This window comes from Populus nigra, chromosome 16 (assembly GCF_951802175.1).
Source record: "Populus nigra chromosome 16, ddPopNigr1.1, whole genome shotgun sequence".
In the NCBI taxonomy this organism is placed as follows: domain Eukaryota; kingdom Viridiplantae; phylum Streptophyta; class Magnoliopsida; order Malpighiales; family Salicaceae; genus Populus; species Populus nigra.
This window is the reverse complement of record NC_084867.1, coordinates 13664086-13689379: the sequence shown is the minus strand read 5'-3', so window position 1 is coordinate 13689379 and position 25294 is coordinate 13664086. Positions and strand designations below refer to the sequence as shown.

At 31.7% G+C, this 25294-nt stretch overlaps 3 protein-coding genes across 4 annotated transcripts; 1 reads left to right on the top strand and 2 right to left on the bottom strand.

The window, feature by feature from the left end:
- Positions 1-1842: 1842 nt before the first annotated feature.
- LOC133676322 (xyloglucan galactosyltransferase XLT2-like) lies at positions 1843-4112 on the bottom strand. The gene has a single exon (XM_062097984.1). The coding sequence runs from the start codon at positions 3925-3927 to the stop codon at positions 2395-2397; it is 1533 nt and encodes a 510-aa protein (XP_061953968.1). The 5' UTR covers positions 3928-4112; the 3' UTR covers positions 1843-2394.
- Positions 4113-15272: 11160 nt separating this feature from the next.
- On the bottom strand, positions 15273-16086 carry LOC133675611 (CDGSH iron-sulfur domain-containing protein NEET). Its single transcript, XM_062097039.1, has 2 exons — positions 15713-16086; positions 15273-15549 (listed from the first exon to the last, which is right to left on the bottom strand). Exons 1-2 carry the CDS (start codon positions 15937-15939, stop codon positions 15441-15443), a joined length of 336 nt encoding a protein of 111 aa, XP_061953023.1. The 5' UTR covers positions 15940-16086; the 3' UTR covers positions 15273-15440.
- A 1234-nt stretch (positions 16087-17320) lies between these two features.
- LOC133675154 (K(+) efflux antiporter 5) lies at positions 17321-25018 on the top strand. Of its 2 annotated transcripts, none has more exons than XM_062096442.1 (20): positions 17321-17618; positions 18823-18866; positions 19334-19401; positions 19545-19629; positions 19744-19805; positions 20012-20087; positions 20231-20305; positions 20702-20773; positions 20892-20975; positions 21069-21137; positions 21230-21307; positions 21423-21511; positions 21681-21777; positions 21887-21940; positions 22906-23001; positions 23301-23489; positions 23597-23674; positions 23878-23922; positions 24017-24131; positions 24683-25018. In XM_062096442.1, the coding sequence occupies exons 1-20, from the start codon at positions 17399-17401 to the stop codon at positions 24700-24702; spliced, it is 1716 nt and encodes a 571-aa protein (XP_061952426.1). In that variant the 5' UTR covers positions 17321-17398; the 3' UTR covers positions 24703-25018. The 2 variants fall into 2 exon arrangements, with proteins under 2 accessions (XP_061952426.1, XP_061952425.1); XM_062096441.1 differs by having other exon boundaries at positions 24017-24145.
- The last annotated feature ends 276 nt before the right edge of the window (positions 25019-25294 follow it).

Below are 25294 nucleotides of genomic sequence, written 5' to 3'. Positions count from 1 at the left end.
TATCAGTTTTGGATCCAAGAACCAACTTACTGGGTTGTATTATTATTTCTTCCTTTCAGGTGATCTCGTTGCGTCCATGGCAGGTCGGCCTATTTTTTGATTTATTGCATGAAAAATTTGGATATTCATATTTGATTTATTTGGTTTTGGATATTTATTCAGTATCTATTATTTAATATTATTTATTATTCAATATAGAATAAAAGGATAATATATAAGGTAAGGGTGTGTGTATAATCAAATTATAAATATTATATGTATGTGAAATGCTAAAATTGGAGAATGTGTATGTGATATTGAATGGAAGAAATTATAAATACTTTACATACTTTTATATAGTACTAGCTAATCATTACGTATTGAATTGAATTTTATAATATTTATTCTATATCTATTACTCAACATGTAACAATTTTAAAATATTTATTCAAAATTGTTTATATAAATTTCTCGGTTTAAATTATCTTCAGCAAGTTATTATACTTGGCTTGTTTGGTATTGTGTTAGCGGTTGCAGTCCAAAGTGTTTTTTTTGCTTAGAAATGCATTAAAATAATATTTTTTATTTTTTTAAAAAAAAATATTTTTTAGATTAGCACATCAAATAGATATAAAAATATAAAAAACAAATAATTTTTAGCAAGAAAAATTGAATTTTTGAAGGAATGTGATTTCTACCACATTCCCAAACACGACCTACCTACTAAAATATATACTAAAATATATGGGGTTTTGAGCCCAAGTATATACATGTGTCCTGTATAAATTAATATCAAATCGATTTTATACATTAATAAAAAAATGTATTTGAGATATTAATTAAAGTATTTTGTGTATATATTCTCGATAATGTTCTGAATTGTGAAGTTCAATAATTTTACAACTATAAACAATTATTATTTTAATATATTTTTAAATAAAATTATTTTAAATAATAATCATTATCATAATACCAAAAACCTTCTCAATACCCCATGGTGCATATACAAATTGAGTGGAGGTGCTAATATAAAGTTCTAATATGTTGATCCTAGGCTAAACAAACAATCATCGGTCTGTTTGCCTGAAAATGTTGTATTTAGCATGTTTTCTCATTCTTTCTGGTCTGTCTGCCTCAAGACATGCAAATTGCAATCATACAACACACTGTCCTTTTCTACTCTCCCATTCACTTAACCTCATCTCTCCACCAACAGAGATTTCATAATTTTTTAAACTGGCTAGAAACTCCATCACCAAGACAGGAACGGAAGAGATTGCATTTCTTTATTGACTTCCCCAGTTCTTCAGGGCTTAATTAAATAACAAGGAGGAGCCCATTTTCCTTTTGTTGCCTATAAGTACAAAAAGATAGCACAGAGAGATTCCTTCAAGTTGCCTTTTACCCTTGGAAGGCCCACCATAAAGATTTTAAAGCACCCGCCGAGCTCTCCTCCTCCTTAAAGTGCATGAAAACAATACAAAGCTACTTGCAGAAATATTACATCCAAATGTTTAAAGATAATCTTATCTGTTCACTGTTTTTGTTCTGAACTTAGATTCACTGTTTTTGTTCTGCACATTGATACGTTTTGGTAGTGGTAGTGTTGATACAGATGCGCGCCCTGCACAGTAGTGATAAAGATTCACCATACCCATCCTGCAACTCCAACTGATTTGTTAATGCAAAACATTACACCTTTTCCTACACAATTTGCAGAAGTTAAAGAAATGCAAGAACAAGATAACATGACTGCAGTCATTAATGTCTGAACTAAACTTATGAGTATGGAATTTGCTCCTAGAGACCAAATGAACGAGGGAAGGAATCAAACAGAAATAAAACAACAAACACAACGCAAAATAATATCAACAGGTGCTGATCTTGGAGTTTTCTTTGGCAGACATTAATTATTTTTATACATTATCATCTCTCTTTTATGTCTAGATCCATGGGCTTGGATCATAGCATGGTCCTCCCAAACAAATTCACCATGCCTATTTTCTTTCATCATGATGCTTGACACCCAACTAGCCAGCTAGCTAGCCAAATCCATTGCAGCTGTCTCCAGCCAACAAAAAGGAGCTTGGACCACCATACCACCACCAGCAATTGGTGGTCTGCCTGATCCATATGATGATAGGAGGCTTCAGTTTAACTAGCTAATGAAATTATAGCCCAATTACACAACATGTATTTCTGAAAATTTCTAGTCCTCAGACTCAAACGAATTACAACTGTAGTATACAACATTATTATAAAGAATACATATACCAAAAAACTGTAGTAACAACTTGTAATAACTGTGTCTATATAAAATTTCTTGTAAAAAATCTGTCTTCTAAAGCTTGGGTATATGATCTTCTTCACAAATTGGATCCCAAGCACCCAACTCACCATCTTAACTTCCTCCAATTACCACTTGTAACCAGGTTGCTCATGCTCTTTGAATCTCCTCAAAACCCTATCAATAGCAACATCAAATGCATCTTTTATTGTCTCTAAACCTCCTTGAGGTCTAGCGTACACAAACTTTGGTATATATTCAATAACCTTCTCCCTCATTCTGCTAATCCTTTCTTCGCTATAGCTCTCAAGCACTTTCCGAATCGATGTAGTCCCATTTTTCACTTCATTTCGATCTATAAACACCGAATAACTCTCCGGTTCACCCGGTAAGAACCACTCATATTGATAATAAGCAGATCTTTTCCAGAACAAGACCGGAATCGAACCAGCGATCATGCAATCAAAAATCGACCTTCTTGTAAAACTGTCACCTCTAGGCTGCAAACAAAATGCAGAATCCAAGAACGTTTCAAGAATCAAGGACGTTCCATTAGAACATTTAGAACCAGCACAATCCACAACTCGGCATGAATCAGACTCATTCCTACAATGATTCGATAGCAACCCTCTAAAATCATTGTTGAATTTGCTACGTTTCGCACCAGCAAAACAGAAAAGGTTTTTCCTGTTACGATTTCGAACAAAATCCTGCCATTGGACAACATCATTGTCCCGTCGAGGGTGGAATCCGGTAGGGTAGGGGACACCAACATCAAAATAATCCCACGGATTCCGTTCAATCAAAAGGCGAGTGATGTTTCGCATACCTGGCTTGTAAATGCAACTCGAGCCCCAATCCTTGTCCTTGGACCGTCGAAAATCCCAGGAAATCCTTCCCATTGTCATGAAATGATCCCAACCCTCATTTCTTTGAAAATACGGCTGGTCTTGAACCCACTTCAGCATCATCTCGCAGTGAAAGTCGCGTTCTTTAGCTGATGAGTTCTTGAAAAATAAAAATTTTCCGACAGCAAGTCCAGCATAAAACGGAATGTAAAAGGCTGTCGCATTGTTGGGGTCTTGAGTTCTGCACTTGTGATTCAAAATTCTGTTGTGGACAAGAATTTCAGTCACGAACTGATCAGTCCAGTACCAGGCAGGAGAAAGATTTTCAGGTACAACACTGGAGATTCCGGTGGCTACAGGGCCAAATCCGTCATTCGACAACGCAGCACAGCTTGAACTCCACGGGTTCAATTCATCACAATTGCTAACCAATTCCTTGTTCAGAGCACTCGGAAGATCATAGACAAAGATTTTGCCAAACTCGCAGGAACTTTCCTCTTTCACTGTGCTGGGAGCGGTGGTTGCGGTTTGGTTGAGGTGTTGGTGGTGTCTGGTGCTGAAGGGAGAAGGGAAGTGCTGGCGGCGGTGGTGTGAGGATAGAGGAAGGGAGCGGAAAGCGATGAGGAGGAGGATTTGAATGAAGAAAACGGAAAGGAAAAGACATATGCGAGGTTGGTTAAAAGAAGGGTAATGAGCAGCAAGAAATGCTTTATGTGACTTGAATGAGTCTTTTCTTTGGAAATCAGGTGGAGTTTTTGGTTTCTTGATTTGGGGTTCAGGAGAAGATGAAGCATTTGAGAGTGGAAGCAGCATGAGAACTTCGCTTTTCCGGCTCGCCGGAAAAAATGGTGGTGAGAGATAAGCGAGCGTGTCAAGTGAAGATAGTTTCTTGATGTTCGTGGAGTTTCTTGAGTTGTGTCTGGGCTGATTAGGGGCTTTTTGTATCCTACAAGGTTGTGGTGATGAGCACGTGTACGGTAAGATTTCGGGCTGAGGAAGGAAGGTAACCGACAGGAGATTGAGACTGGCATGTGGCAGGGTTGCTGAGGTTAATAAGTAAAAAGTGAAAACTGAAAACAAAGCAACAAAAATCGATTTAAAAAAAAAATATTGCACGGATTTTCAAAAATATTGATAAAATAACATGATTTTAAAAAAAAATAGTTTGATAGCTGTAGTGATTTTGAAAATACAAGTTAACGGAAAACGTCACAATTAAAAAAAATATTAAATGAAATGTACACATTACAATAATAAAAAAAAAACTACGAAAATACCTAGAAGTTTTGATTATATTGTTTTTGTAACAATAATTAATTTAATACTATTTTTTCATCCAATTATAGTACTGGAGTTCTCAATTCAAATTTCATGTATCATGAGTTTAAAACTGAAAAGAGATTGAAAACACTACTTTAATTAATAAAAGAAAAGTTTTCAGATGTTAGACGAATAAGAATTAGCTAAAACTAGATTATTTGCTCGTGTAATAATATAGGTTAAATTATTTTTTTAATGTAAAAAATTTATTTAAATGTTGCTAGCAAGTTTTCTAGTAAAAAAAATAAATGGTGTAGAAATTACTTGATATACATGATCAATTTGACGGGTTCAAAGATAATTTGAATGACTATTAAAAACATGTTTTAACAAAAAAAAACTTACCGCAACATTTTTGTTTAATATTAAGATGAAAACATATTAAATTAACATAGGTCAACTCGGATCAACCTTCCAAATTTGAGCTTCGGATAACTTTATAAAAAGAATAGTGAAACAATTTATCAAACCTAATTCTCGATCAACCTGGTATTGAAGGATGAAGTTGAAAAAAAAATTTAAAAAAAAAACAACTCAAGTCAACCTAGGTTAATATACCAAGCCTGCAACCCGAGTTATGTGATTAGGATAACCTAATAGAAAACAAATAAAAACAAATTATGAAGTTCAATTCTCAATCACTTCTACGTTAAATGATGAAATTGAAAAAAAAACAATTTAATTAGGGTTAACCAATCAAACTTATCACCAAATAATAAAAGTAGGATTACTTCATAGAAAACAAATTAAAAAAATACTAAAGTTTAATTTTAAATCAATCAACTGTTAAATAATAACAATGAAAAAATTATCAACTAAAAAATTAATTTAAATTAACTTATTGAATTCACAACTTAGCTCATGAAACCGGATTAAACAAATCTTAGGAGCAAAACAATTAACTCCCTTCCTGGATTAGTTCTTATTAATCATACAAGCACATGTGTGGTTATATTGTGATCTTCAAATAAGATTCAATTATAGTTTACAAAAATATCAAATATTAATCTCAGGTGATAAATGATGGAATGATAATTATTTAATTAGGGGGGAATTAGGGCTCATTTGTAGATTAATCGAATCGAGTCAAGATACACACAAATGAAAATCAGTAATTCATTAATTATCTGTCTCCATTAAACTTTTAATTTCATGTACTTTTTATTCTGGTAGATTAAATGTTCCCAATAATTTCTCCATGATCTACCCTAAAGCCGTAGCTAATAACACATTTAAAGTAAAAAACCACACGGCCATATATTAATATTTACCCTTTTTATTTTTATTTTTTGAAAAAAATCACTCAAGTTTCTCAAGACTAAAAACTCTATATATCGCGCAGATTTAACAATTTTTTTATTAAATTTTCAAAACTAAAAAAAAAATCTATTTATACTAGTTTTAGGCCAAAACAATAGTCCTTGAAAGAAAAAATATAATAAATAATTGTTAAGATAAAATCTATATAACAATAGAATTTTTAAACTAAATAATAAATATAAAGGGGCGTAAAAAAGTAATTTCTGAAGAACTCCTGAATCACTAATCACTTCTGTAATTTACTATTAAGATTATATATTTTCTCAAAATAAAAATAAAAATAAAAATACAATAACTTGTACGCACCGCGGCTAAATATATGTTAAAAAAGTTGACCCTGGACCGCGTGACGTAGTTGAGCCAAGTGGATATAGAAAAGGGAACTCGAAGAAACAAATTGGACACCTGTTGGATCTGTCGCCATTGACCCAACGGTATCGTTTAATATAAAGAAAAGGTGCATCAAGGACATCGTTAACTTCATGTAATATACTATTAAGCATATATTTAATGTTAATATTTCACGAGGGGATGGAATTAAAGAATGAAATGATATTAGGACTTGGAGTGTGTTAATTAATGCGGTGCATCTGCATAAGTATTTTTAATTAGAAACATATTAAACTTATTTTTCCAAAAACAATAGATTTAAATGGGATATTTATTTTAATAATCCAAATAAAAACTTATAAATAAATTAAAAACATCCAAATGAATACATAGAAAGTGTATTTTTCCTGAAAGAAATCGATTTAAATTAGATACTTGTTTTAATAATTAAAATTAAAAACGTTAAAGATGTAAAGGGAATACATTTGAATTAAAATTAAATTAAACATAATCATCAATTCCTTAATCACATAAATGAGTTTTTCATTTCAATACATCCCACAGTGTGAAAGTGAATGAAAAAAATATTCGTTACATGTAATCAAAAGCATCATAAATACAGGAAAACTTTCAAAATATTTAATTTTATTCATTTATATTTTCACATTCTAAAAGGTTATATATTACAATCATTTATATAGAAAAAATTAAAATAATATAATTACCAAGAATTGTTGAGTTTTGATATCAATTAATGTAGACATGAGGAAAAAATAAAAGTGTTTGTTATATGTTAAAATTTTTAACAATAAAAAATAGAGATTTTTAAAATACTTAATTTTAGTTATTCGTGTCTCTACTTACCAAAAAGCTATCATAACTATTTATATAGAAAAAAAAAACCATAAAAATACTAGATAAAAAAATAAACAAACTAGGAAAACATTCTCTTCAAATAAAAAAAAAAACTTAGATAAAGCACTATAATAAATAATAGAAAATGTGTATTTTTTCTAAAAAGCTCTCGCATCACATACATCACCACCTCAACATAAATTATTTGGCTCCATCATTAATACTTGGGTAGGAGTACAGTAATTTTTTTTTTTTTTTAATGTTTTTCAAAAATATATTTACAATGAAAAACAATTAAATTGATGCTTTATTTAGTGTTTTTTTGATGATTTTAAAGTTAATATTAAAAAAATTAATGTATTTTTAAATAAAAAATACATTTGAAAAGTATTTCGCCCAACAAAACTACACGCGCATAGTTGGAAATCTATTTGGATTTTGATATGGGAATCATGGACTGGCATTTTAGAATTCCTCACGTAAAAATAAAATAAAATAAAATAAAATAAAATTCCATGATGTGTTCTCTCTCTCTCTCTCTCTCTCTCTCTCTGGGGCAAAATTGAAACGTCCATATGGTGCAAAAGCATATGACCCAATGATAACAACTAGCTTTATCAATGGAGGAAGATAGCTAGCGTACCCTTTTTCTCGGGGCCCTTTCAAAGGACAAAACGACATGTAGAATCGTTTCATTGCCGCCAAATTGTTTTTTTTTGTAGTGTTGTGACTTACAGGGGGGAGGTCTCGCGTCTGTGCCTTTGCCTGTGTATACCTAGCAACTTCGGTGTATGACTGGACGCCTGGCAGCTCAAGTATGGTGGATGAACTTAAAGCTCGGACCCCCTTTCGACACAAGCTAATTATTGACCATTTTTTTCCACGCGCCTAGAAGGTTCATGCGGTGATGCATTATGCATAATGTTTTTATTGTTTAATTTAAATTAATTCTTTAAATTAAACCGAGTTTAACAGCTTATTTTTGTCATGATAATTTGTAATATGAGTTGATTTTGAGAGTAATATAAATACTTGAGGCCTTGAATCGTGAAGCTTCCAGCTAATAGAGAATATTTTGATTTCTTGCGAATTACTGAAAAGGTTTAAGAAACTTGACGATCCGGTAACCGCGGGTAAATGTATTTAGAATTGACTAAAAGTATTACGGGGAGAAGTTAATAGTCCATGGAAAGTATGATCCACCGACAAAAATTAAATGGCATATGGGAATAGGAAAAGTATCCGTCCCTGTGGATGCCCGTCAAATAAATTAATTAATAATTAAACACTTCATTAATTACGAGGCACAAAAATTGAGAACTCATTATCGCTTTGCCAAATTTGGTGGTGGAACTTTAAACTAGTTGGCGACGAGGTTTATGTTTTTCAGGTTTAATTGGAAAAAAATAAATATACATTTTGTTGATGAAATATAAACAAAAATATAAAAATAATTTATCTTTAGATAGTTTTAAAATAAATTTTTATATTTTAAAAATAAAAAATAAAAAAATAAAAGAAGACGAACTATATGACACAATAATAAAAGATCCAGTAAAATAATATTTTAAGAGTGTGGTTGCGATTAATTTTTAAAATATTTTTTATTTAAAAATATATTAAAATAATATTTTTTTTAAAAAAAATTATTTTTAATATCAATATATTAAAATAATCTAAAAATACTAAAAGAATATTAATTTAAAAGAAAAAAATTTAATTTTTTTTAAAATTATTTTTAAAATACAAAAATAAACATGACGTTTCCTCTACGAACCACATATTGATATATGCAAGCTCTCAACACATTATAAATTATGTGCCCTGTACAAGTAGACTGACTATATGGCACCATAATCGCCCAACACGTGTCCATGAACATGTCTTTTGCTAGCCTGTCATGAAACACTTTAGCACCAAAGTTGGGCAGCAAGGATTAATATTCACATATTTTAGCAGGAATTAATGTAAGATCCAACAAGTGTGTGTAAAGGATTTAAATAAATACAGTTGACTATTTATCCATGCAATGCATGAATGCAAGTAGAAGTTGACCCTTTTATGAACAGTTGGACTCCATACTTTTTCCTCTAGAATAAGATTAAATTTTAAAATTGTTTTCTTAATTTATTTTTAAATTCAAACCTAAGACGATAATATAAATATGAAATTTATACTCATTCATTCAATTTAAAGGTGTCTTAATCTTCTATGTTACATGTGTCTGCACGCGTGTCTATATGTGAAAAAAAATTATATTTTATGTTATTTCGTGATAAAAATAAAATAAAATATATATATATATATATAAATTATTTTTATAATAGTTTTGTAATGAATTTATATATTTTTAAAATATAAAATACAAGGAGAAGTGTTTGCTTTGCCTCTATTATTATTATTATTTTATTATTATTTTGAGATGGCTGTAAAACGTTACCTTAATTTTAAAATTATTGATTTGATCACCTTGTATTGATTTAAATTGAGGAGGTTATATTCGAGGGTGTGTTTTTAGCTAATTTTGCACTAATCAAGTATGTTCTCTTTACCTCGAATAATTCCAAGTCCACCAACCAAGCTTTGGAATTATTAGTGGTGGGTTATAATTAACGTTTTAGACCACGACTAGGTCCACCAAGACACGTCTTGTTACCTTTTTTTTTAACATTCTTTTGAGTAAAATTATGCACAAATCTTTCATCTTTATTGGTTACTTCACGCCATATCACCAGATTTTAATGATTGCAGATTCCTTGCCCCTTCTTTTTTTTAATCCAATTGATCACGAGAGTGTTATTTATTTATTTATTATTAATATGAGTATTAAATTAACTTATATGTATTTTAATTAATTTTATAATTTTTAAAATTAATAATTATATAAATTTTTAGTAGTTTTGAAAGAACTCAAACTTATAATTATTGAAAAACAAATTTAAAATCTGATCAATTAAACTACTCTAATAAACAAAGTTTTTGTTAAATTAACTACCAGTGTCTGAATCATTTATATTTTCATATACTCAAGAATCTTAATAAAAAAAGGAAAAAAAAGCAAATGAAGCTATGCAGGTGTTAGATTGCAGATTGAGATTCATTAATTTTCATACTTTAATTTCAAGAAACGTGATTTTTAATAATTTTTTAAGAAAATTGGCTTGGATCGAACGCCATGAATGTACTCCAAATCAAATCACCCACGAATCATCGGTTATGGTTAAGCTATTTCAAGAATTAGTGTTTTTAAACTCGACTTGATGGTCGACCTGACCCGAGGCCTAGATCACAGGTTTTGTCCAGGTCAACCTTAATTTTTTTTACAAATCAAAACGACGTCGTTTTGGTAAAAAAAATAGTCAACAAGTTGTAATCGAGTTTTTGACCGGGTTTTGCCGGATTTTTAATTACCCTTATATTTTCACAAACCTAGCTCGGTTCCAGTACCAGGCTCCTGGTCAACTCGTCAGGCCGAGCCATATTTAAAAACTATACCAAGAATATCATTCGTGGGGTGGGGGCTCGAGCTTGGACCTTAGGTTCCATTATTATAAAACCATCACATAAGTAAAAAACTCGTATCTAATTTGAGATCTGACCAGAACATAATCAAGTTATTGGATCAACCTAAGTTTTGTTATATAAGAAAAAAATATTATTTCAGTTTTTTTTTAATTTCTTGATTTTAACATGTTTAGATTTTGACATGTTCAGATTTAACCGAGTCAACCTGCTTAGTCACTTGTGCTAATATCAAAATTAATTTAAATTAAAACTCAATCTGAATTATAGATTGGCCAAGTTAATATGTGTACGCAACAAGTGTAATAACCATGAAATAAACCCACTTATTGACTTAAAAGTTCTTTCTCTCTTTTGTTTTGTCTTTTTAAACACTCTTTGAGAAATCTTTAAACGTTAATTTTGCTTTTCCATCGGTTCCGACAACTTGTGTTTGAGCTTGGAAATGAGGAGGGTTGTCCGAGAGACTGTTTTTACACCCAATAATGCAAGCACACCAACCTGCCAGCTTTGAAATAATGAGTGGCGGGGTTCTTATCAACGTTTAAGACCACTCAATACGACCATTCAACATTCCGATACGACACGTTTTGTCCCCCTTTTCACATTCTTTCGCATAAACTATGCTCAAATCACCACCTTTATTGGTTCCTTAACACGAGATGACATTTCTGCGTATTACTGCGAGTTTATAAAATAAATATATTTAATAGTATTATAATTATAAACTAGCGTTAGATAAGTAATAAAAATTAAAAGTATGATGAAATAAATATTTCATGACAAAAAAAAAATTATGTTGGTGATCAAAAACTTAGAGACTGAACAAAATAATTTGTAGCAATTTACCGTGTTTTGTGAAGAATAATACAATGCTTTCACCACATGATTTAACTTTTCAGTTAATAAAAAGAAAAAAAAATTACAAAGCTAAATTCTCTACCAACTTAATATTAAAAAAAACCAACAAAGATAATTTTGGAAGGAAAAAAACCCATGAGAAAAAATATTGTAGCAATTGACAATGTTTTGTGAGGAAAACTATAGTGCTTTTTCCAATAAAATAAAATAAAAAACCATTTAGAGAAATATTGTAGCAATCCACAGTGTTTTGTGAGAAAAATTAAAACGCTTTTCTCATATGATTTAGTTTTATTGTAATTATAATTCTTAACCAACTCAATATTTTTAAAAAAATCGACAAAGATAATTTTGGAAAAAATTATAAAAAAATCACATTGAAAAACACTGCAACAATTCACAATGTTTCAAAGAAAAAAATTACAAAGCTAAATTCTTAATCAGCTCAATATTAAAAAAAAATCGACAGAGATAATTTTAGGAAAAAAAATAACAAAACAAACACCAAAAAAAGAAAAAAAAATCATGTTGAAAATACTGTAGCAATTCACAGTGTTTTGTGATGAAAACTACAGTGCTTCCCTACATGATTTAGCCTTATTTGTAATGACTTGTAATTATAATTTACAAACAACTCAATATTAAAAAAATAAAATTAAAAAGGATAATTTGAAAAAATTTATAAAAAAAACAATGCGGAGAGATACTGTAGCAATCCACAATGTTTTATGAGCAAAGCTACAATGTTTTCCCCACATAATTAAGCTTTATTACAAAGTTAAATTCTAACTAACTCAATATTAAAAAATAAAATCGAAGAAGATAATTTTGAAAAAAAATATCACAAAAAAAGAAAACACAAAAAAAACTGGACGAAAACCATGTGAGGAAAAATTGTATCAATCCATAGTGTTTTGTGAGGAAAAACTTGTATTTACTTGTAATTGCAATTCTTAACTAGCTTAATATTTAAAAAATAAAATTAACAAAGATAATTTTAGGAAAAAACATTATAAAAACAAAAAAAAAACCATGTGGAAAAAAACACTGTAGCAATCAACAGTATTTTTCAAAAAAAGTTACAATGCTTTCCTAACATATTGTAACTATAATTTTTAACCAGCTCAATATTAAAAAATAAAATAAAATAAAGATAATTTTGGAGAAAAAAAATCATGCGGAAAAACACTATAGCAATCAACAATTTTTTTAAAAAAATTACCAAACCAAATTCTCAATCAGCTCAATATTAAAAAAAATCGACAAATATAATTTTGAAAAATAAAAAAATAAAAAAAAAAACTATGTGAAAAAACATCGCAACAATTCACAGTATTTTAAAGAAAAAAAATTACAAAGCAAAAATTTTAACCATGTCAATATTTAAAAGGTAAAATCAACAAAAAAAAATTTAGAAAAAAAATAAATGAAAAAAAAAGGAAAGTTGAAAAAAAAATGAAAAAAAAGAGGAAAAAAAAGAAAAAAAAAGGAAAAAGTTAGCAAAAATAAAAAGAAAGGAGAAGAATCACTGTTGTAATCCACAGTGAAATGTGTGTGAGGGAACAGTGATTCCCCCACACCATTTAGAGTATGTTATAATAATTCATCAGAATTCTTACATTCTTCTTCACGAGTCTAAGTGTGCCTAACACACCATCTCTGTGCACAGTACGAGCAATATTTTTCATGAATTTTTAATGCGAGTGATTCTAGTGATCAATCCAAATATTTTTTTTTTAACTGAGAATATCTACACCAGCTTATACTTATACATATCTTGATTAATCTCTTGAAATTCTAATATTAATGACTAGGTAAACTTCTAGTGACCATAAAATTTATGATACTAATGCAAACATTTTTAATAACAAGAAGTGATATCTATCACAATAAAAAGATTATGAAAATATATTCAATGAAAAATTTATTTTTAAAAACAACAAAAATTTCATAATTTAAAATGTTTTAATAAGTACTTAATATATATATATATATATATATATATATATATATATATATATATATATATTGAATTGATATCAATTATAAGTTTGAATACATATTTAGTATTCTAGAATTCTATCATTATATTTATGTTGAAAGCATGTTTGTCATGAATTATTATTTATCATATAGATTTAAACTTATATAAGTTCTAGATTTTTCTTGAATATTTTTTATATTTAAATATTTTTATTATAATAAAATAAATATCATTCCTTATTAGTCTAATATAATTATTAAATATTTAGAAAAACAAAATTAAGGTTATAAAATAATTTTGTTGGCTAAATTTGAAGTCAATCACCACCAGCACCTAGACTGATCCCAACATCTTCTATGAGCAATTACAAAAACCTCCAAATTCTATTACTTTCCCACCTCATTACAGACCAATATATAGGAAACATTTGATTGTTGGCATTTTTGCTAAATAAAACCATAGTTATTAAGCTAGACTTAGACTGCAGACTTCACTGCAAAACTTGATCTGAACCCTATTTTAATTTGAATAAATAAAAAACATCGACAAGGCTAAATTTGGTGGATTAACCTATGACTCGATTGAACTGACCAAACTCCATCGAGTCATCATCACTGAATTTAAAAAAATAACAAAACGATGTCATTTTAATAAAAAAAATATTGAACCGAGATGACTCATTGATATGCAAATTAACCCAACAACCCAATGATTCAAACCCTTTTCTAAGTTAGATCTCAAGTCACCTCTGACAACCACGACAGAAACTAGCAAGAAACTCACCATATTTGGACCTTTCAAAAAAGCAACCATGTAGCCCAATAATTTTCCTATATCCCCCCCAAAAACCCTCTCGTCATAGCAGTTGAAGTATACATACATCCTCTTGAACACATTTAAATCTAGTTCACATTCAATTTCAACATGTATGTCTAGTTTGAATTTTTAAGCTCTTGTGCATAAACTTCAAATCTTGTAAACTCATGTTCCATGTTTTCATAGAGTAGATTGGTTATCTTATTGTTTATGAATCGAGTTCCAGTGATATGATCTTTAGACTTCTTGTGTTTCAAACCATCAGATTCCTGCAGAGTTCCCTTCTCTGCTTTCCTTGAAAATACATCAAAGATTGAGCCTTTCGATAAAGAAATAGTAGCTTTCATTCCCATATGCCAAAATAAAATACATCTCATATGCCAAAATCGTCTCACACTGGCTGTTTCTAACCACATTGGAGAGGGATGGATCTAATCAAATTAAAAAAGAAATGGAACTTGAATATTTCAACAACAGCATAGTTCAATGGCTGAATAATGAGTTATTAGGAAAAGCACATTAAGCTAAAGAGCGAATTGAAAGGACAAGGTTTCGATATGGATTTTAATTATCAGTGATCAAATCAAGTTGTATCAGATTAGTAGCAATTCGATGATGCACACATAATGCATAAACATGTCCTCCCCAGCTAGCTAGTGTAGACAAGTGAAATCTGTTCACACCAAGATGAACAGGAGGTCTACTTTTGACGAGCTGAATTATGAAAGAATCAAAATAAGAAATTGAACGTAAGCAGGTTTAGAGGTAGCATCCTTCAGTGAAGCAAAGATCCAAAAAGAGCCTATCTAGTAACTATAAGAAGCAAGCCGACGCCACTGCTTCGTGGATGCAGTTGTTTGAGGTAGAGGAATATAGAAATGTTTTGCATTTGAAAAAGGTGATAAAACCTGATTACCGATTAATAGGAAAAGCCAAACTATCGAAAAGAAACGGAAATGAAACTATAAGATGGGTTTCATCTTCAAATGTTCACATAAATTTAGTGCTTGCATGAGTATTGAAGGTTCATTGTGCTGAGGTGCTAGGGATATTTACCAGAAATATGAGGCATTTAACATAGGTCACAAGCAAGGTATGCCACAAGCAACAAACAGGCCCGAGAAAGGCATGCCACAAGCTCACAAGGTCATTTAACATAGGAAAAATTGATATCACCTTAATTTTTATGCAACAGGAACTAGAGAGCTCACCCCAATCCAAGGGAATTGGGGAGTATTATCTCATAGAAGAACACGCAAATCTAAGGTTTCAAATTCAACATGACAAACACAAATCAAAATCAAGGGAAATTAAGAAGTTACTCTTTCTGCTTTTTCAAGAGCAAAGGTCCAACATTGTCTCCAGTAGCTTTGTTGTGCTTTACATGGCTTCCATCACACAGTGGGAAAGTTCCTGACCTCCAGCATCTAAGATTAGCCAATGCAAGTTATCATCAAGAATTTGGAAAAGCAAAAAAAAGAAAATCTAAATAAAATCAACTATCAAGGGGTTTCATGACATGGAGAATTTAGCAGATAGGCAATATTCATAGGACAAAAGAAAAACAAGGAAGAGACAACAGGGACAAACCTGCAGTAAGCAGTGAGTGGCTTGGAGAGTTCAGCAACCACAACAGAGTCCACCACCTTCTCTTCATTCTTTCTAATTTCAGGGTTGATAGATTGAGCTTCTGCTCTCACCACCACCAAACTTCTTGGCCTCACTGCTGCAATATTTGGCTTGACCCCTCCAGTTCTTGATTTGCTGTAACGAAAACTAGCACTTGCAGTACTAGTACTTGCTACTGTCGTCGACATTAGTTCTCTGGTTCCAATTCTTGGTTCGTCAAGGAAAGTGGGTTGGCGGTGAAATTTATGCGTGGAGTTTGGAAAGTGGTGGTTGTCTGGTGGAGAACACACGCTCCAGTGAAATGGGTGGACGTCATGTGGTTAACGCGCATGACAGGTCGTTTTATGGTATGGACATGTTTTTTCCATCATTAGACAACCAACCAGCCAACTAATTTTAGAGCAAAGTTGATTTTGGCCTGGGGGCTTCCGAGCAGTTTGGAATTTTTTTTTTAAATAAGTATTGATATTAAAAATAAATTTTAAAAAATAAAAATATTATTTATATATATTATTAAATAAAAAAAATTTTAAAAATTAATTATGATTATAATATCAAACAGGCTCTTCATCTAAATACCAAATCAAATAAAATTTTGAGATAAATCATTTAATAAATATTTGCGTTACTTACTGTTTTTTAAATTATTTTTTATCTAAAAAATATTAATTTGTTAATATTTTCAAATAATTTTGATACATTGTTTGTAAAAAAATAATATTTTAATATATTTTTAATTAAAAAATATATTTTTTTAAATTCCCTAATTAGTTACAATGTTTTTGTCTTTAGAGATAAAAAAACAAAGAGTTGGTTTGAATGTTGCTATCTATCTTGATTCCTTGACCTTTGATCCAATCTTGGTTTGTATCAAATTCATATTTCTTGAAAGTCCATCTCTTACCGCTACCTCCACGTGATTTAAAACTCTCAAGCTAACCAAAAAAAAACTCATTAATTTAATTTCTCACTAACCAACCAAATCAATCCACGCCACCATCTTTTCATTAACTTAAACCCAAGGTAGATTCCAAAGTAATTCCTCAACTATGCACTCATTTTCAATATAGTCCCAAATAAAATGAAGCCCCCCACTTATTAAAATTCCTCATTGTGAGAAGTAGTAAAAAATTAACTTTAAGTTACTCTAATAGTAAAAAGAAAAATCCTCAAATGGATTTTCTATCTAAATTATAATAATTTTTTAATAAAAAAAATTAAACCCTCTCAAAATGATAATATTTTACCACATGATATTCAGATAAAAACATCAATAAATACTTCATGAAAAAGTCTAGAAAAAAATTAGGAATTGGGTTATAAATAGTTTAAGTTTAGACACCGATTTAATACTTTGAGAATATTCAGGGACTCGTTTTACTGCATAATATTCAAATAAAAACATCAACAAATACTTGATGAAAAACACTAGAAAAAATTAGGGATTTTTTTATCAATAGTTTAAGTTTAGACACTCATTTAGTACTTGGTAAATAATTAGGGACTAGTTTTGATATTTCAACAACGGTTAAAGAGATCTACAACACCTAAAGCAGAAGGGCACACAGGGTCTCTCATTAAAGCATTTGTTCCTTCAAATACAAAATTCCCTCTCCCCCTCTCTCTCTGCATTTCGATCTTATAACCATGAAAAGAGGAGGTTTTGCGTATGGATTTGGATTCAGCAGGTGTTTTTGTTTGCTCTTGATTTTGATATGTGTAAATGGGAGATCTGATAACGAAGTAAGAGAGAGGTTTTATGGGAATTTGGTGAATTCATCAGCACCAGATAATGGAGAAGGAAGTATTGCTAAAATGTTTGATCGTGTTCTCGAAAAAGAGTTCTCTGAAAATGATCAACCTGAAGGTAAAGAACCTTTTTTTTCTTGCTTTAATTCTACTTTTTTGTGTGTTTAATTAAGGTTTTTGGCTTGTTCTTGGTGATTAATGTGAATGAAAGACTAGAAATGGTAGAGTGAAGCAGATTCTTAGAAATATAGAATGTTTATGGAAAGAGATTTGTTTTAAAGTGTTTTAATGTGTTTATGGAAATGGGACTAGAAATTGTGGGATTTTGTAATATATTAGATTAATTTGTAAGTTGCAGCAAGTCTTTTCTCTGAACAGAGAATTGGGTTATAATCACATGATTCTGTTGATTAAGAGAGGGCGGGGTTTGATCTTGAGACTGAATTGAGCACGTTCGAGTTAATTTGAGAAAGGCTTTGATGTTTTAGTTTCTGAAAAGTGTTTTTTTTTTCCAATGAAAAGATCCCTTTTTGTACATGTAATTAGTGAAAGGATGCTGGGGGAATATGAATCTGGGTTAAGTTTGTATAACGAGCGAAGGGACTTGATTGGTTACCTTCATATTGATAAGGAAACATAGCAGGAGGAAGGTGTCTTTAGGCAAGTCTGAAACTTGAGTAATTTAACTGAATCAAGTAGGTACTGATGAACATGGAAATGATGCTTTTTTTAAGAAGGTAATGTGAAGCTTATAAATAGTTTTGAAAGCTTTAAGGTGACAGGAAGTTAGTTGTCAGTTAATAATGATTTAAACTCAAATCTTCAGTAAGCTTATAGCTGAATAAGAACTACTTCACATATTGCAGAAAACATTTATTGTCAGTTCAAGGAATTAACCTAAGTCTATACAAAGCTAAGTTTGCAATGGCAGAAACATGTATCAAATTGAACAGTATATCCTTTGGCAACTGCATTGAGATGATATTGACCTCAATAGTTTTGGCTTCTTTCCTTTAAATTTGAAGAGAATAAAGTTTCTAGGCCGCATATAATTTGCTTTACTAGATGCTATGACACTTGCTAGGCTGGAGAGTTTAATAAATCTAGCCAGTCCTGCACTTGGAAGTTGACAACTTGTGTGATCTTTATGTCTGTTATTTTGACTCCAGTCTAATGATTATTGACATGCCCTGTGGATCATAGGAGTTTCTGTTATTGAATTGGGATGATAATTACCTACTGCATTTTATCTATTGGAAGTTGTTTGGTTTCAATGATTTTTGGATGATATTTAAGTTTGGTTCATATTTTTACTTTACCAGGTTCTGATAGAAACAGCTTCAACAACAGTGTAGCTGACCAACAAGTAGGTTTATTTTTCTTTTAATTGTCTAAATTTAGTGATTGTGGCTTGAGCTTTAGTTTTGCTTTGCTGCACAAGTGCCCCTGTGAAGCAACTTTGGAAACTTTGACCTTCCTGGAGTTTGCTACTGAACATAAGAGATAAATAGGAAGAAGAAGAAAATAATCTTGCCAGGGATCTAGCTTTTGCAAGATCTAGACCGTTAATCTACAGTGTGGCTGCAACCCTCATCATCTATATTAATGAGAAAATTTATCTTTTTTCAACATGTCATATTTTTTCTGCACCCCAAAAACATGGTAGGACCAGTATCTTCTCCTTTGGCCTTTTCATACGCCAGTACTATTTAACATAAATACTGTCTAGGTATCATTAACTCCAGCTTTTTACCTAATTAAGTCATTTGTCTGTTACTACTAGTTGTTTCTTAGTGTTAATGTTAAAGAGGACTTCTGATTATGTTTTCGCAGGCTGTATTGGAGACTGTAGCAAAAATCACTCACGATAAGGGCAAAAAAAATGATACACAAGTGGCTAAGTATGGGAGTTGTAAAATATTTTTGGGTGCAAATTATTGCATTTTTTACCATATGTTTTGAGATATAGTTTCATTTCCCTTTCTTTCTGTACAAAAGTGAGATTCTGATGTCATATATATCTTTCTTTCCTCGTTGTTTTCAGTGGAACTAGACCTTTTCAACTTCAAGATGTATTTTCTCTAGAAAATGAAGAATCCGAGGATACGGAAACCCTGATTGACAAAAAGGTGCACTGAAATTCAATGATTAGTTCTCTTCGTGAAATTTTTAGACAGATTCTTTGATCCAACTTTTGGTTTCTGTGGTCATTCCCTCTAACTTGCTTATCTTGCTAATTGTAGGATAATGTATTTGTCATGTCAAACAAGAAATCCAAGTACCCAATACTTCAAGTAGATGTGAGGTGAATGACTCATTTTTTCTCTCTATTTTTTTGGCTTTTTAGGAGAGCAAATATTACTCTTGAGAACTCGCTGTGTGATAAGCTGTTGATTTCTTATCTGCACAGTTCTTGTATCTATATTTTGACTTGATTTAACTGTTATCATTTAAGGTTCCAAGTTTTGAATGTACTGTTAATGCAGTGTTATTTATTTCACATACCTGCAGATTAATTTCAGATCTAGTTGTTGCTATAGTTTCTGCTGCCATCGGAGGAATCATCTCTTCTTGTTTGGGTCAACCGGTTAGTATCTGTATATTGTGGTTTCATTTGTCTTCAATTGCCACAATCTTTTGTCTCTAATGTTCAGCTATATCATGTGATTTATGCAATGGAGTAATATTTAAGGTAAATTTTTTTCTTTTGACATGTAATACATATGGCAGGTTATCGTTGGCTATCTTCTAGCAGGTTCCATCATCGGACCAGGTGGTCTAAATTTCATCAGTGAGATGGTACAGGTATGTGATTCTTAGTTTTTCCCAAATGTGTACCTTTTCTTTTTTGCTTTTGCTTCACTTATTATAACCTCATTGATGACATTGTATGGGAAATGCAAGTTTTATGAGTTATCAAATGAAGTTTGCTACCGTTTAATGTCCTTTTCATGTTAGATTATTTATACAAAATTCCAGATGGCAATATAACTGGTGGGACAAAAATGATTGTCAGTTGGGTTGTTTCAACTTTGACGCTGACTTTGTTGGTGCATATAGTTTAGCAACTAATAATTGTATCCATCCATATGCTCCTACCCTTGTTAGGTGCTTATTATCTGAGAAATCCACATGTAAAGCATTTGTATGCTGTGATGTTGATAAAAACAGTGGTGACATGTTCTCTTGGCTTCATCACAGGTTGAAACTGTTGCACAGTTTGGTGTTGTGTTTCTTCTTTTTGCTTTAGGGCTGGAGTTTTCTTTGACTAAGGTAAACTGTATTTGATCTAGGGAAGCTATTGTCTTAAAATTTCCTTAATTTATTATATAAAAAAAAGAGCTTGTTTTTCATGATTTAGAAAAGCTGTTCTGACGTATCATCAATGCAGCTAAAAGTGGTGGGCCCTGTCGCTATTCTTGGAGGGATGCTTCAAATTGTAATATTTATTTGCTTGTGTGGCATAATTTCTGTGGTACGATGCTTAAATCTTGTAACTCAGTTATGCTAGAAATCTGTATGATTGGTCAAATTGGATGCTAAGCTTGCACCACTGTTAACTTTGCAGTTGTGTGGAGCAAAGTTATCTGAGGGTGTATTTGTGGGTTCCTTCCTGTCAATGTCATCAACAGCAGTGGTCTAGACTTGTTTCTGACACTATTCTCTCTCCTTTCTGTTTGATTCCTCCTTGTTGTTTGCAAATATGATTCTTGCAATTTTTTTTATCAGGTGGTGAAATTTTTGATGGAACGTAACAGTAGTAATTCTCTTCATGGTCAAGTGACGATTGGGACACTGATTTTTCAGGTTGTATTTATTTTCTTACTTGGTTTATATTTAAGCATGTCGTTGATGATACGTTGAATTTTGAAAAAGGTTCGCTGATGCACAACCACTTGTCTGATCTTGTGAATTGTTTCAGGATTGCGCTGTTGGTTTATTATTTGCTTTGCTTCCAGTTTTGGGTGGCAACAGTGGTGCTATACAAGGAATGATTTCAATGGGGAAGTTGTAAGTATAAATGATTCCTCTCTTTCTTTCTTTTTTCCAGTAATGGAAGTCATTTACTGTTATTGATTGATTGCCAACACCCCCCCCCCCCCACACACACTTTTTTTGGCTAATGACCCCATGTAAATGATCCTTATTGAATCTAACCTCTATTGCTCACTAACTTCAGGTTGTTGGTCTTGTCCTTATACCTCATGGCTGCATCTTTCTTGTCCTGGTCATTTGTTCCTCGCTTTCTTAAGTTAATGATACAGCTATCATCTCAAGTGAGTTTTTGATAGTGCCCACATTTCTTATTTATCTTTGCTCAAGTACCTTCCGGTTGAGTAGGGCCTCTTTCTAAGCATACTCTTTGTGTTCCATCTTGTGGTTCAGACAAGTGAACTCTACCAGCTTGCTGCTGTGGCTTTCTGCTTGTTGTCTGCTTGGGTAGGTGAAAATTTTATGCACCTTTCTTGTCTAGGAAAAATAGTTTTTTTACATGTTGCTGCAATAAATTTTATCCTTTCCATGACATGGTAGGTATCAACTTTGTTTAACGTATTTTTTGTCATCCATGGAGTCATATGGATTACAATGTCATATGAGACATATGCAAACAAGAACATCTCAACTGGCAATAGCATATGTACATTGCATGTTTTTGCTTTCTTAATCACGGGCTATTTAATCTATATGGTGATTTGCTTCATTTGAAATTTTTTGATTTGTCTAAGTTTGATGGTTGGTTGAAGCTCTGACTTTAAGGTTGTAGGGCTGTTGTCCATCCATCAGTTACATGCTCAAAAGATCAATTTGATTTCTTAGCAGGTTTTTACATTTCTAGTTTTTCTGTAAGGGTTTGATAACCATCGTGGCCATTATTCTGACAGAGGAAAATGCGTGCTTTATGTAGCTTTTTGCATCTGAAAAATAATCATTTGTATTTGAATCCAAAATTCCACTAATACAAACAAGCAGAGTGGAACTGCAATATATTTTCAAGGCAGAGGATGTAAGAAACCTAATATTGAAATTTGACAAATTTATAGACATCGTCTAAGTTCTGCTTGAACGATGATGATTGACATATGGTATAAAGCTCCCAATATGTGGTTAGTCATATAAATAGTAGAATGGTTCCTTGACTATGCTACATGTGTTTATACTTAGGCCAGAAATCATCAAATATATGAAAGAAATTCATCTGTGAATTTTCATCTTTAGTTAACTGCAGAAGTTATGATGTTGAGATACAGATGTCATGATTCAGGGCAGCACAGGGCTGCACGGAAAATTTTTTGTCATCATGTTCTCATTACTCTTGGATTTCCTTCAACTATCAGTGCATTGCTTCTTGGTGATGTTTTTGTCATCTTGTTCTCATTATTCTTAGATTTTCTTTACCATTTCAGTGCAGTGACAAGCTGGGCCTTAGTCTTGAGTTGGGTTCTTTCATGGCTGGAGTCATGATATCTACCACTGACTTTGCACAGCATACTTTAGAACAGGTATTCTTCTGTGCAATGGATTGTGTGCCAAGTACTGCCACAAATGGTAGTATGGATTCAGTATAAAAGTTATGTTCTCTGAAATAATGCACTAATTTAAATTTGTAAATTGACTCTGGATCTCTGTAACTTGTTTTAGTGGCTCCATCGCTCTATTAATTACGAGACTAACAGCTGTAGTCGATGGACATCACCGTGTTACTCTTTTTTGCATGGGAATTATTCTCCGTGTGGTTGTGTTATGTTAAAAAAATAATAGTGAGATAGATATGTTTTGAAATTGACTGTCTACTTTGTAGGTGGAACCAATCAGGAACCTGTTTGCAGCTCTCTTTCTTTCTAGCATTGGAATGCTCATAAATGTACATTTTCTATGGAACCATGTGGATATATTGCTAGCATCTGTGATTCTGGTTATAGTTGTCAAGACAACCATTGCTGCTGCAGTTACTAAAGCCTTTGGATATAGCATTAGGACATCATTCCTCGTGAGTTGGCTCTCTATGCTTGTTGACAAAAAAAAAAGACAATTGTACTTGAAACTCTTCTCTTTCCTTTTTTTTTCCTGAACAAAAATTGATGTACTATGATGTAGGTTGGAGTATTACTTGCTCAAATTGGAGAATTTGCTTTTGTTCTCCTAAGTCGTGCCTCAAATCTTCATCTTGTTGAGGTGAACTCTCTCTCTGTTTGTGTGTGTGTGATAGTTAGGGTGCCATTAAAGATAAAATCTCGTTTATGTGGAACTAGGGTTTAGGGTTGCATGCACATATAGGTGGTTTTAGGTTTGATGTCATGATTAGATATCTGTGTAACTATATGAACACTTGCCCATCCTTCATTAGTTTTTAAACCATTTTGGTGGTTTTGATGCAGGGAAAGATGTATCTTCTTCTTCTTGGAACAACAGCTCTCAGTCTGGTTCGTTTCTTCGATACTTGCAAATGTAACATGGCTTTTTAACAATGTTTTGGTTCTCTTGCATTAAACCCTTACTTGATTGATGCTCATTCAGGTGACAACTCCTCTCCTGTTCAAATTGATTCCTAACGTCATGAATTTGGGTGTCCTTTTGCAATGGTTTCCATCCGAGAGTAGCGCTCCAAATAAATGGTTTCCATCGGAGAATGGTACTCCAAATGAGGTTCTCCCTCCCTCCTTGTTTGTGTTTGTGTGTGCACGTGATTTATTTTGTGGGAAAGAATGCATACTGAGAATTTTTCCGGTACACATTGAAGCATATTGCATCCCATGTAAAATTTTCTTAAGACTTGACATGCTGTCACATCCCAGAACTCAATATCATATATATCTTTTTGATGGATAGTATATCTAGGAAAGAGTTCCATATCTGTTCTTCTGCAGGCACAACCATGGTCTTACAGCTCTTTGTGAGTGCGTATACTGATTTCTTTGTTAGTGAATTTCCTTAAAGAAAATATTGTGCAAGAAACTAGGGTTTGTTTTCATAATTCTGGCAATGCATCCCCATGAATCCGGGAATTCATATCCTTTTATGCTGCTACTGCAAAGTCATTTGGCAGTGGTATGTGCCAATCATTTTCAAAACTTCATTGCAAAACAGCTTTTGAAAGTTGAATATCTGCTCCTCATACCTCACATGTCTTTTCTTCTTTTAAATATCTCCAAGGCAATTAACTTATCATTTATGTTTTTACAGGAAAGAGTTTCCATGATTGAAGTGCGTAACAGATAGTTACGAACTCCACATTTTGTAGTCTCATTACTTCAAAGGAAGTATAGCTAATCATCTTGGGAAGACAAGGAATTAATCTCATTACTGATTCCACAGTTCAGGTTGCTAATAATCAGCCAGACAGACAATCCAGAACTCTCATGTACATACATATTAGGCCCCACATTCTTTGACTGTTGTATATACAATTTTGTGTTTTCGTCCCATCAGTCATTGATGTCGATCCACTTAAACACGTATATACAGCAGCAATAATTTTTTTGAAAATTATATATGCAGTAACAATTGTATTTTTCAAAAGTATTCCTTGACATGTCCAGTTTTCTTATACGTTCAAAAGTGTTTTTCAAAAAAAATATATTTAGTGTCCGTTTGAAAATTTGGTGCAAATTGCATTCTCAAAAAATTTTAATTTTGTTTTAAAAAAATATTAATATTTTTTTTATGTTTTGGATTGTTTTAACATGCTAATCTCAAAAATAATTTTTAAATAATAAAAAATGTATTATTTTAATATATTTTGACACGAAAAATTATTTGAAAAATAATAATAATTACACTCTTAAATATCCTTAT